Source organism: Lampris incognitus, chromosome 17 (genome assembly GCF_029633865.1).
Source record: "Lampris incognitus isolate fLamInc1 chromosome 17, fLamInc1.hap2, whole genome shotgun sequence".
Lineage (NCBI taxonomy): Eukaryota > Metazoa > Chordata > Actinopteri > Lampriformes > Lampridae > Lampris > Lampris incognitus.
The window spans coordinates 34,261,042-34,273,307 of NC_079227.1; the positions used below are offsets into that span (position 1 = coordinate 34,261,042).

General features: G+C 47.6%; 1 protein-coding gene across 1 annotated transcript; it reads right to left on the reverse strand.

Moving 5' to 3' along the window:
* Positions 1-3,216: 3,216 nt before the first annotated feature.
* On the reverse strand, positions 3,217-10,079 carry ankrd22 (ankyrin repeat domain 22). Its single transcript, XM_056297581.1, has 6 exons — positions 9,690-10,079; positions 8,207-8,398; positions 6,477-6,584; positions 5,626-5,703; positions 4,300-4,398; positions 3,217-4,032 (listed from the first exon to the last, which is right to left on the reverse strand). Exons 1-6 carry the CDS (start codon positions 9,708-9,710, stop codon positions 3,955-3,957), a joined length of 576 nt encoding a protein of 191 aa, XP_056153556.1. The 5' UTR covers positions 9,711-10,079; the 3' UTR covers positions 3,217-3,954.
* Between the last annotated feature and the right edge of the window lie 2,187 nt (positions 10,080-12,266).

Consider the following 12,266-nt stretch of genomic DNA (forward strand, 5'->3'; position numbering starts at 1 on the left):
CATCCGAAAGGAGGCCAAGCCAGGCACCAAAGAGGAGTTTGTCCAAGCCATAGAGGTCTTTTGGGAGACGAGACTGACCCAATATTTCTGTAACAGAGTTATTACCGGCTTATCAAAAGATTAAAGAGAATGTGCAAAGCAAAGGAGGGCATAGTGGAAAATTACATTTCCAAAAGTTCACACATACATTGACAGTATGCCCCTTCTAAATAACAGTGTTCCATTGTATTATAGCATCCCTCAACAAGAAGCCTACGAGACGTCGGCTGAGTTCGCAATCATTTTATTAGAGACGGTACACAGGCTATTGTGAGCCATAGCCAAGGGCAAAACCATAAAACCTTTCTGCACTCACAACTCACTTGGCTCCCGCTTATCATCTAACTCCGTCCCCCAGAGCTAACAGGAAAAACAACACAAGCACCCTCCCTAACTCTCTGGCAATCACAGGTACGCCATCTCACCCAAACCACCGCCATAGGCAGCTGAAAATGGCTGACAGGCCCCACAGTCTCCAAGCATACAACATGCTCATCGAAATCCCAGCAACCGCAACAAACAGTCAAACCCAAGTATCACTCAGTCTGTTACACTATCCATCCATCCATCCATTATCCAAGCTGCTTATCCTGCTTAGGGTCATGGGACGCTGTCCCTCACCCCCGATGGGGCAAATAAAGTCTCTCAAATGACCAGGGGGCCTGAGGTTTCTCCGAGGCCGTATATGCCCTGGGGAAGGAGGGGAAGGGGCTGGATTGGGGGCCAGGAAGGGACTGGGCAACGGGTCAGGGGAAGGGAAACGGGGGAAAAGGTAAGAGGGTCTAGTTTGGAGGGGCAGGGTGAGGCAGGGCATGGTCTGGAGCCCCTCGTGTCCCACTCCCTGGTCCCAGTGGAGTGTCCGTGCCGTGGTAGGGGGCCAGCCTATCTCGATGCAGGGCGACTTTTCTTCCTCTTGATGGCAGCTGGACCCTGTACATGACCTCACCTGGTCTCTTCAAGATCGTGCAAGGCCCCACCCATTACTGTCCAGCTTCGGACACCTGCCCTTCTTCCTCTGAAGGTTATACACCCAGCACACAACATCTTTCTTTCTGTAGCCAAAACCACCCCAAGTCTCACGGAGAGACCCGGGGTGAGGCATTAGTGTTTGGATATGCAGGTTGGCTGGTAGCAGGGGCCCTGAGGAAATGGTCTCAGGCTAATTCACTTTGGATGGCAGGGGGCATGTGAGCATAGGTGAGGTGAACCAGCCCCTCAATATCATTGGTGATATCCCTCAGCGGCTCCCCAGGTCATCGCTGTCGGCTGCACAGTTCAGAGCCGCTGAGCATAGCCAAAACCGCCTCTTTAGAGCTCCAACTAAAGCGTCATAGTCACTGCTATCAACAGGGCTTAGTAGTAGCAGGCTTGACAAAGCATCACCAGTAAGGCACATTGCTACATGGAGGGCTTTCTCTTCAGTGGACCACTTACTGGCCTGGGTTAACAGTTCAAATTGTGCATGAAACACTCCCCAGTTAGCTTTGCAGTCATATCTGGGGGTTTTCACTAAGGACAGGAAAACTTCTCCATGGGGCTCAACATGTTTGGTCGTGTCTGTACTTCTGACCATGGGTGGCACGTTCATTGCCGAAGCGACCAGACAATCCAGCCTCAGCAGCCAGTCTCACGGTCATTTCTCTCACCCGCTCACTGTGCTCCACTGCTTACCAAGCTGCGGTAGCACCGTAACGTCCCCCTTCGGCAGTTTCCTCCTCCCACTTGATTTAGACGGGGTACACCCCTTCATGGCAATGGTATTCCCTGATGGCGGGGGCCTCTTTCAGCAGGATAATGCTCCCTGCCACACTGCACACATTGTTCGGGGATGGTTTGAGCAGCATGATGAAGTGTTCAGGGTGTTGCCTTGGCCTCCGAATTCTCCAGAGCTCAGTCTGATTGCGCATCTGTGGGATGTGCTGGACCGACAAGTCCGATCCATGACGGCTGCTCCTTGCAACTTACAGGACTTGAGGGATCTGCTGCTATGTTTTGGTGCCAGATACCACAGGACATCTTCAGGGGTCTTGTAGAGTCCATGCCTCGGCGGGTCAGTGCCGTTTTGGACTCGGGCGGAGGACCAACAGAATATTAGGCAGGTGGTCATAATGTTTTGGCTAAGCAGGCCCACTAAGCAAGCTAAGCACTAAGCAAGTCCCACCTTTAAAATCAGACTCATGCATATTGGTCTATTCACATTTGATAAAACAGGATTGGACAGCTCAGCATCAAATCTTGCTGTTCTACATCTAGTTCCTGCTTTGACACTGAACTATACAAAAATGAGGTAACACCGTTGTTGGATCAAATATCTATGTCTTCATAATGGCAGTAGCTCAGGAATTCAGGAATAACAAGTCTTCATTTTGGATTGATTGTAGTTCAATGACATACTATAAGTTATACTTGAGGTTTTACAAGCCGGTAATGCTCTTTCCATATTAACCCATGTGGTTAAGAGTAATTTTACGCCGTTACTACCTAACATTACTGGCGGGTGTATTACATAGTCTCAGATATGAAGTCTGTATAGGCATCATTTTAAAATCAGTTTTCAGTGTGGGAAGAAAGAAACAGGACTCATACACTAAATGAAATGCTATAAAACTTATCTATTCGAGCTCAGTTAACATTTCATCTAACAATAGTCTTAACGGTAACTGTGCTGAAATAACTAGGATAAATATGTTAGCTAGTTCACTGAATCCATCTTGATTTCTTTGACTCTGCGCCTGGAGAAGTTTTGGGCGTGTGTCTTTGGGGCAGTGCCCCTCTGCTGATCCGGGGAGGGCTGCAGACATGCTTCCTCCCATACATGTGGAGTCACCAGCCGCTCCTTTTCACCTGACAGTGAGGAGTTTCACCAGGGGGGTGTAGCGCGTGGGAGGATCACGCTATTCCCCCCAGTCCCCCCCCCCCCCGAACAGGCGCCCCAACCGACCAGAGGAGGCGCTAGTGCAGTGACCAGGACACATACCCACATCCGGCTTCCCACCCGCAGACACGGCCAATTGTGTCTGTAGGGACGCCCGACCAAGCCGGAGGTAACACGGGGATTCGAACCGGCGATGCCCGTGTTGGTAGGCAACGGAGCGGACTGCCACACCACCCGGATGCCCCGGAAATGTCTTTAAGGTACATAGATGGAAACTCAAAAGATACTTTATGGAATTTGTTTGCACAGAGAAATGTTTAATGATCTGTGGCAGTTTTGTTCTCCACTTTCCTATCTAACATCTCTATTAACAAAAAGGGCATTATGAGGGCTTATAAAACTATATCACACCATTATACATTTATCTTCACATTCTTTCACAACATGTAGTGGGGATGCTTTGGAATCCTTACAGGTAAAATATCGGCAGTATCTGTATGCCTTGTTGCAGGACAAAAAAAAAACCCAAACAAACTAGCTGTGCATGCTATCACTGGACTAATGTAAGTATAAACCTGAAAGGTGTAGAGTAGATACAGGGAAACGGTTTCCAAAGGCAAAATATTAGAACGCTAACCAAAGAGAATCACTTTTAATGCAACGGGAAAACTATTTGTAGTTGTCAAACACTCGTAGAATCAGTGAGGAAGGCTGTATCCACACCAACAGCCAGAGCCTCAAGTGTTAATGCATGGAACAGCTGTATGAAGTCTGAAGGGGTTTCTGTCCATGCATCTATTTTTTTTGTTTCAATAAATAACTTTATTTTGGGGTTAGAAGCGGTTTCCCTTCCCCCGTCCTACGATAACTTTTCTTACTCCTTCAAACAAAAGTAAGTATTGGCTGTAAATCTCTGCTACTGAAGCCGCCGTCTCATCCAGGAACACGGTAAGGCTGTCCTGTGACCTCAGGCAGATTTCAGGTCTTTTTGATGTCACGCTGTATTTCCTGTCCGTCCTGTCTGTGCATTCATCCGTCTTTCAGTCAGCCTTCCGCAACAGGACGATAATCTTCTTAAAATTGAGTCGAGTAGCAATATCCAATGCTGTCTCTCCATTCTAGAAGGGATTTAAAATAATAAAAAAATCATTGTAATAGTATGTCTAATTAATTTGAGATAAAAAAATGGAAAAATTATAAAAGTTAAAAGTGTTAAAGGATACAATTCATTTGAGACATGATATGTGATATAGGTTGAGAGACAATACAGTGTTGTTACATTTGTAAGACTTTAAGAGTGTTAAGCTGTGAAGATATGGCTATTAAACGCCTGCGTGTTTTCAGAGATCCACATTCGACTGACTATTGTAACCTGTCACACGTACGTTGTTCTTTATCGTGAGATCAGCATTTTTTTCCTGCAGCAGAGGAACCAGTCTGTGGCTTTTCCTCTGACAGGCGTAGTGGAGCGCTGTGTTCCCTTTCTGCAAAAATATTAAGGGAAAATAAGAGTTGTTATGGTACTTTAACACAGCACTGCATAGTCCTCTGTCCAGCACATATATCATACACACACTCTGCTTCACCTGTGCTTACAGGTATGAAATTAATAAGATCTCACACGCAAAAATGCCATATTTAAGAAACCTAGTGAAGCTCATCACACTGAACTGTTTGTCTTTGTGCGTGCTCAATAATCCAGGTAACGAAATCACAGAAAGCTGAATCAGTTCATCTGGACACAGCGTTTATCGAGAGAAACATTTCATCACCCATCTAAGTGATGCAGGTAAAAACTGACTGCAGGCATCCCCAACCTTATAAATAATTCAGTGGCATAACGACCCAAACTAATGATAGGTTTCATATGCAAATTGCTGTGACCATTAACTAGCGTTATAATGTGTACTATTCAGAGGATTGGGGAATGGTTGCAATCACAGCGTTGTAAAATGGATGAACTGATTCAACTTTCTATGATTTAACTGTTGGGTGATAAAAAGTATAAAACCAAACTAAATCCAATTTCAAATAATACTTATATATTTCAAACCTCATTTTGTGATATTTTGATTTTTTTTTTTTTGGGATTTTGATATACTGTATTGATCCCTGTGGGGAAATTAGGCTCTGCATTTAAGCCATCCTAGATGTGTAGCTAGGAGTAGTGGGCAGCCACTGTGCAGCACCCGGGGACCAACTCCAGTTCTTCTTTCCATCGCCTTGCTCAGGGGCACAGACAGGAGTATTAACCCTAACATGCATCTCTTTTTGATGGTGGGAGGAAACCGGAGCACCCGGAGAAAACCCACCACAGACACGGGGAGAACATGCAAACTCCACACAGAGGTTGACCTGGGACGACCCCCAAGGTTAGACAACCCTGGGGTTCGAACCCAGGACCTTCTTGCTGTGTGGCGACAGCGCTAACCACTGGGCCACCGTGCCGCCATGATGATGATATTATGATGATAAGATTTAAGGTAATAGATTCCAATCTTCATTAATTTGAACAAAATGAAGTATCCTAATATGACAATATCTGAATTTCATGCAGTACCATTAAAAGACAATAAATGCTCAAATTGAATTTTTGCCCAGTCCTGAATGAGCCACAGGTATTATTAGCAGTATGACAGAACACGCAGACTGCAACAAATACAACACATTTAGCTTTGCAGCCATTTTGTGAACTGCCTAGCTGGACTCACATAGTCCACAGCATTGATCTGCACCTCGCTGCTCAGCACCAGCTTCATCAGATTCACGTTCTTCCTCTGCTTCTCCTCCTCCAGAAGGGAAACATACATGACAGCACACTTAAAGTTAGGATTTGTATAACTTTCTTGAAGTACTATTACCATTGAATATCTTCTACAACGTTGAACCCCCCCCCCCAAATAACAGCAATACAAAACTGTGACAAACCTTTTCCCTGTCGAATGCTTTGACTCGTTTAGGGGGTCTCATTTACCTACTAAAACCCCCCTTTTAGGTCAATGTCAGACCGCTGGCTATGCATATAAATAAAACTAACATTCCAATTAGAGAAAGAAATCCATGTTGTTGGGGGTTACACTGTTATCATCAGCATTTTTTTTTTATCCCCGCCTTTTTTTGCCAATTACCCCACTCTTCCAAGCTGTCCCGGTCGCTGCTCCACCCCCTCTGCTGATCCGGGGAGGGGAGGGCTGCAGACTACCACGTCTCCTCCGATACATGTGGAGACGCCAGCCGCTTCCTTTCACCTGACAGTGAGGAGTTTCACCAGGGGGACGTGGCACGTTGGAGGATCACACTAGTCCCCCCGGTTCCCCCGACCGACCAGAGGAGGCGCTAGTGCAACGACCAGGACACACACCCACATCCAGCTTCCCACCTGCAGACACGGCCAATTGTGTCTGTAGGGATGCCCGACCAAGCTGGAGGCAACACGGGGGTCCAAACTGCTGAGCCCCGTGTTGGTAGGCAACGGAATAGACCGCTACGCTACCCGGACGCCCTCATCAGCACTTTCTGATATGCAGTTTGCCACGTATTTCCTTTCCTTCTAGTCTGTTACCATGATGAAGTATCCCAGCAGCAGTATGGGCATGAGGATGGTGATCATCAGGTAGTCCAGGAAGGAGAAGGTCCTCTTGGCTGCATAGTGCAGACACGTCCTCTGTTTCTAATAGACGGGGTGAGAATGGGAGAGGCAAAGCGAAGGCAGGTGAGAGAGAGAGAGAGAGAGAGAGAGAGAGAGAGAGAGAGAGAGAGAGAGAGCAAGAGAATGAATCAGCTTTACGTGCGCCCTCCTTTCTCAATCCCTTTCAAACAATTACATACCGACACGCACCGACCTGGGCAGACTGTCGTCATAAAACTAACAGGCGTGTGGCAGCATGACTGCTTCTTCAGCTCTGTAGGATTCCTCTTCTCTGACTTAAGTGCTGTTAATAGCTTTGTAGAAAAATTGGTAAAGTCAACACATGTCTGTTCTGGCCATGTACGAGCATTATAATGGAATTGAATGGAAGATGACCATGAAATAAATCCACACGGTGAAATGCTCCACCACAACTTGCAGTAGGACTTTTCTAATACACATTTTCCGTTCTTTGCCCTTGATGCGGGTGGTGTGGTGGTTAGCGCAGTCGCCTCACAGCAAGAAGGTCCTGGGTTCGAGCCCCGGGGTAGTCCAACCTTGGGGGTCGTCCCGGGTGGTCCTCTGTGTGGCGTTTGCATGTTCTCCCCGTGTCTGTGTGGGTTTCCTCCGGGTGCTCCGGTTTCCTCCCACAGTCCAAAGACGTGTAGGTCAGGTGACTCGGCCGTACTAAATTGTCCCTAGGTGTGAATGTGAATGTATGTGTGTGTGTGTGTGTGGGCCCTGTGATGGCTTGGCGGCCTGTCCAGGGTGTCTCCCTGCTTGCCGCCCAGTGACTGCTGGGATAGGCTCCAGCATCCCTGCGACCCTGAGAGCAGGCTAAGCGGTTTGGATAATGGATGGATGCTCTTGATGCACGAGATAAAAAGCACACAGGGCAGATGCACTACCAGTGACGGACAACAACTAGCAAATCTCCCCTCTGCAGCCATGTTGTGTGTCATGGTGTTTGATGACATATGCATCTTCTGCCATCTATATGAAGTGTGATATGCATAGTGTACTGTATATCTGTAAAGATTTTTGTATGACCAATATCTCTACACCCTATAGCCATCCATCCATCCATCCATTATCTTGACCGCTTCACTCTATAACCTGTGCATACCAGAGTTTCGCTGGCCATTAGAAAGGAATAACAAAAAGTTATTTCAGATAAACTGGTTTCAGATTCAGAAGGAGACCGCTAGGAAGGTACTTGGTGTGTCATCTGGGCAGAGAAAGGAAGACAAAAGACTTGATGGTTGAATGAGGGAGAGGCTGATGAAAAAGAAGTGGGATAGTCAGAGAGATGAAGAAGGTAGACAGGAGCAGAGGTGGACACCCCGGCTTCAGAAAGTAAACGTCCTACCATGTATTACCACGAAGTGACAACGCTTTTTCTGCTGAGTGAGACTTATACTCCGGTGCGACTTGTAGTCCGGGAAATACGGTATACATGAAGGGTTACATATTGTCTATAATCATCACAGTTCCACATGCTGCACTGCCCTGTTAGATGCCATGTTGGGGCTGAATGTCACTGCGCCACGTGCACGCCAACATCAGTTTTGGTGTTCGCACCAGTGTAAAGCCAGGCTCATTCCTTTCCATGTTAACCGCCTCGATTTGGATTATACTTCAAAAGACTTGCAAATATCCAGTACCTTGTTTCTTACACTGACGTCTGCCCGGTGGTCCAACAGGTACTGGACCACCCTCTGGTTACCACGGCGACAGGCAGCGGTGAGAGGCGTGTCTCCGTTATCCGCATCTTGGACGTTGAGGGTCTTGGGGTTGTCTTTCAGAAGGTGGTACAGCTGGCGCAAGTTGCCGTCATATGCGAACTGACAGGCCGGCTAGCAGGGGTGAAGGGTCGGGGAAACAGATTGTTCCATGTCATGTGAAAGACAAAAACAAATGGGTATACACACATACGTACACACAGAGATACCTGTGCCAATCTACCGGGATCTACCGCAGCTATGGCGACGTGGACACTAGGAATTAGGAAATGCGTGTTGAGAAACAGGTCGTACCGGCTTCGCCTTCCACTGGAAGACCACATCATGTGTCCTCCTTTCTTTTTCTCCCTTACCGCCTCTGTCCATCTACGTTCAAACAAGTCAAAGCCCTACTCAAACACAAGCAGCCGTCTCATTCCCTTTGTTATGATCCTGTACATTAGGCTCCACTGAGTTCCCGAAACCGTAATCCATGGGACGTGGACGAGAATAAATCACAGACGTAAAGCACCTTTGCCATGGCATGAAAGTGATGCCATCATCCAGCAATCACTGGGATGCGTGTACCCTCAGCCACCATTACTGGCAAATGCATGGGTGTGGCCGAGGGGGAGTTGGTTGAGTCGTTTGAATTACCTCTAAAAAGTCCAACTAAAATATAGTCAGCGAAAATAAGCAGCAGACGCCTTACAAAATAGGCCCATAGTCACAACCATGTAATGTTTTTAAGCTTGAGATATCACTTGTTTGGTGATTTCCCCACTATATTAAAAGTTATAATAGAAGATACAGTATGGTGTATTCATAGCCATGAGTACAAAGGCCAGCTTACATCCTGTGCTAGGATAAAAAGGTCCATTTGGGGAAGGGGGGGGCAGACTCACTGAAACAATTAATACTCAACTTTCAAGTGGAAAGTAAAAAGCTGAAATGCGAAACCTTTCAAAACTAAGTTTTGAATCGGGATAAGGCCACTACAATTCCTTGTTGGAGGAAACGCCGGAAGCACCGGTGTTGCACAAAAATTCACGACCCCTGAAAATTGTGACCGTCAAGAAACCGGGTAGGTAAAACATGGGAGTTTGGCGGCGGACTTGTCGGACATCCTCAAATCTTGCCACTTCGTGGTTAAATCGGGATTAGGTAAGGACAGGTTACAAATTCGGTCCCTCGCTAGATTGGCTTCGCCGTCCCTATACGTAACGTAACGTAACGTAATGTAACGTAACGCCAACCATCAGACATCAGAACAAGAACCAAGCGCCCGACGTCGCTACGGTCTCCCGGTGCGGTTGGGTCGCCCACGTCTCGGTCCTCGAGTCCTAAACGAGCGTTAACGCGAACCCAAGAAGCCGGCCGTGTCCTTTAATAAAGTTAACAAACATATCAGTAACGTTTAACCCACCTCGGAATAAACCACCCCCATGTCCGGAGCCGCTCCGCTTACGCGACTTCAGCGGGGCGAAAGGAGCCACGGAGCAGCACCGCCGGTAAAAAAAAAAACCCTCTGCCGCGTCGTTTCAGTCGTTCCACTGACTGGTAGAATACGTGAGTCTCACTGGCGAAGGAGCCCGGGTCTACCTGTCCCCCGCCTGGTTCCCGTGACTCACGCCGTCTTCACTTCCCCACGTAGAACGTCGCCTTGATCCGAACGTGCCGTGCTGCCGCGGGTTCACGGCACGTTCGAACATGTGGCGGACCGCCTACGTCAGCAGCACGTCTGCGGGAGGATGACGACGCGGGATAGGTCAAAAGGTCAAACCATCCCCTAGCCTCCTCCTTTCTTCCCGCTGAAATTCCCGTCTCCCTTCTTGTTCAGCACGCGCAGAATACGGGGATCTTCTGTCCCGAGAGCGTCGTGGACAGGCCCCCTTATCGCGCGACGCAAAAGCTGCGTTGTAAACAAGATGCGCGCGCAGTACGTGAGGCAAAACATGGGCCGAGAAACAACGCGCGTACCTATGAAAGCGTGTGAAACTTAAAATCAAACGGAGAAAAGTTAGAAACTGTTCAACCTGGTTCTACAAGCTGGCTGCTCTCCTGGCACCTGGAATAGGGGGCTTATATCCCCAATATACAAGAGTGGCGATACATTTGACCCAATAACTACCGAGGCATCTGTGTGAACAGTAACCTGGGGAAGGTTTCCTGCTGTATTCTTAACGCCCGAATACAGGCCTTCCTTACCGAACACAGTGTCTTGAGCAACAGTCATATTGGCTTTCTACCAAATTACCGCACTACAGATCACATTTACACCCTACACACCCTAATTGACCTGGTCTGGCGTCCTGTCCAGGGTGTCCCCCCCGCCTGCCGCCCAATGACTGCTGGGATAGGCTCCAGCATCCCCGCGACCCTGTGAGCAGGATAAGCGGTCTGGATGGATGGATGGAAATCTCAGAATATGTTGAAGGTCTAAGCAAGGAAGACAGAAAGCATTACGAGTCGAAACTCACGCTAAGCACTGGAGAAAAACTTCCCGATCCATTTATATACTTGCTGAAGCTCAGTGGACAAGTGATACCATAAAGTTGCCAAACATCAGCTGGAGGGATGTGACTGAACACCTCATAGACACACCAAGTATATTTACCAAAGAATCAATGAAGGCTTACAAGTCACTCCAACTTTGTTTGATGAAAGGGTTTTGAGCTTCAGTAAAACAGCTTAACCCCAAACCTTGTCCTCTCGATAATCCCAAATAAATCCACGTTAAAATCACAGACCCCCTCACTAACCGGACCCCCCCCCGAGACCTTAACTAATACGATTTGGGGTTGTAACATATTGATTATAGGATTCATTGTCCATAGAATTGAATTGTCAACAGTGAGTAGGAGTGAAATATCCTGGCTACTAGACCAGGCTAACTCAGCCCATCAAACAACAGTGAAACCTAATTATTCTTCACATTAGCTTCTTCACCATCTCATTCCCTCAGCCACCCACTCTCTGACCCCCGACCTCCACCATCCTCCTGACAGTGGCTGCTTTTCAGCACAGCTCCTAAAATATGGTCATTCGTTTATCATCTCTGATTATGGTTTCCATACGCCCTCTAGTGGAGTCACTTGTTTATTACACAGATGCGCCTCTGGCAGGTGTTTTAAGTACTACCCGGATGACCATTTTCACATTGACAGAGAAAGGTCAGTTTTGAACAGAGTACGTCTGGTGATAGAAGTTATAGTCTACGTTTGCTTTTTGGAAACTACACAGTCAGACAACGGTGGAAAATTCTCGTCACCACGTCCAATTTTGGTCGCTCAACCCAATAGAAATTCATCAGCGATTCTGCGAAAAAAGGATATAAAAGCGTGTAAAGCGCTCAGGGAAAGTCTGGCTGTCGACAGTAGGATGTGGGTTATGTGACGCATCACGACTAATCCGCAATTAAAACGCAGGCCCCAGGGCTTTTTCCTCTCGGTGGCTTTCACGGACCTTCATTCGAGTTCTGCTTCCCTTCTGCAGTATCTGTCAGGGGAGGGGGGAGGAGGGGGGCTTCAAGGAAGCGTACACACGTGTGCGTGTCAGTCAAATGAGCGCTATTGAGGATCGTCATCTCCGCCCCCTTGAAAATAACACACCTCTCAGCTGCTTTGCCACTGTACATGATGGACGCTTTGACTCTTTCTAGAGAGTCAACTCTTTCGAACTTGTTCAGATGCCAGCCCGAGCCGTTGATTAAATTGCCGTCTTTAGCTCTTTAAATTGTCTAATTTTCTGTGAGGGGGGGCTGCCCGCAGGCTGTGTGCAGGCTCCACCCGGAGGTATCTCAATAATAGGGCCAGAAGTGACTCCTTTCAGGTACTTATCCTGCCCCCCCATTCCAACAAGTCCTGCCCTTGATGTCTCTCCGTTTTATTTCCTACCCATAACCCTTCAAGATAGATAGCTAAAGTTTAGGTATGTGCAGGATATGTATGAGGGAAGTGTGACAGTGATGAGGGTGTGGTGGAATGACAGATGGTGACAGTGG

Excerpts from the sequence above, each read along its gene's own strand:
- ankrd22 (XM_056297581.1), bottom strand. The coding sequence starts at position 9,710 with ATGGGGGTGGTTTATTCCGAG. Across the intron at positions 8,399-9,689 it reads TGGGGGTGGTTTATTCCGAG|CCGGCCTGTCAGTTCGCATA; the intron begins GTGGGTTAAACG and ends CACCCCTGCTAG. Across the intron at positions 6,585-8,206 it reads ACGTCAGTGTAAGAAACAAG|AAACAGAGGACGTGTCTGCA; the intron begins GTACTGGATATT and ends CCCGTCTATTAG.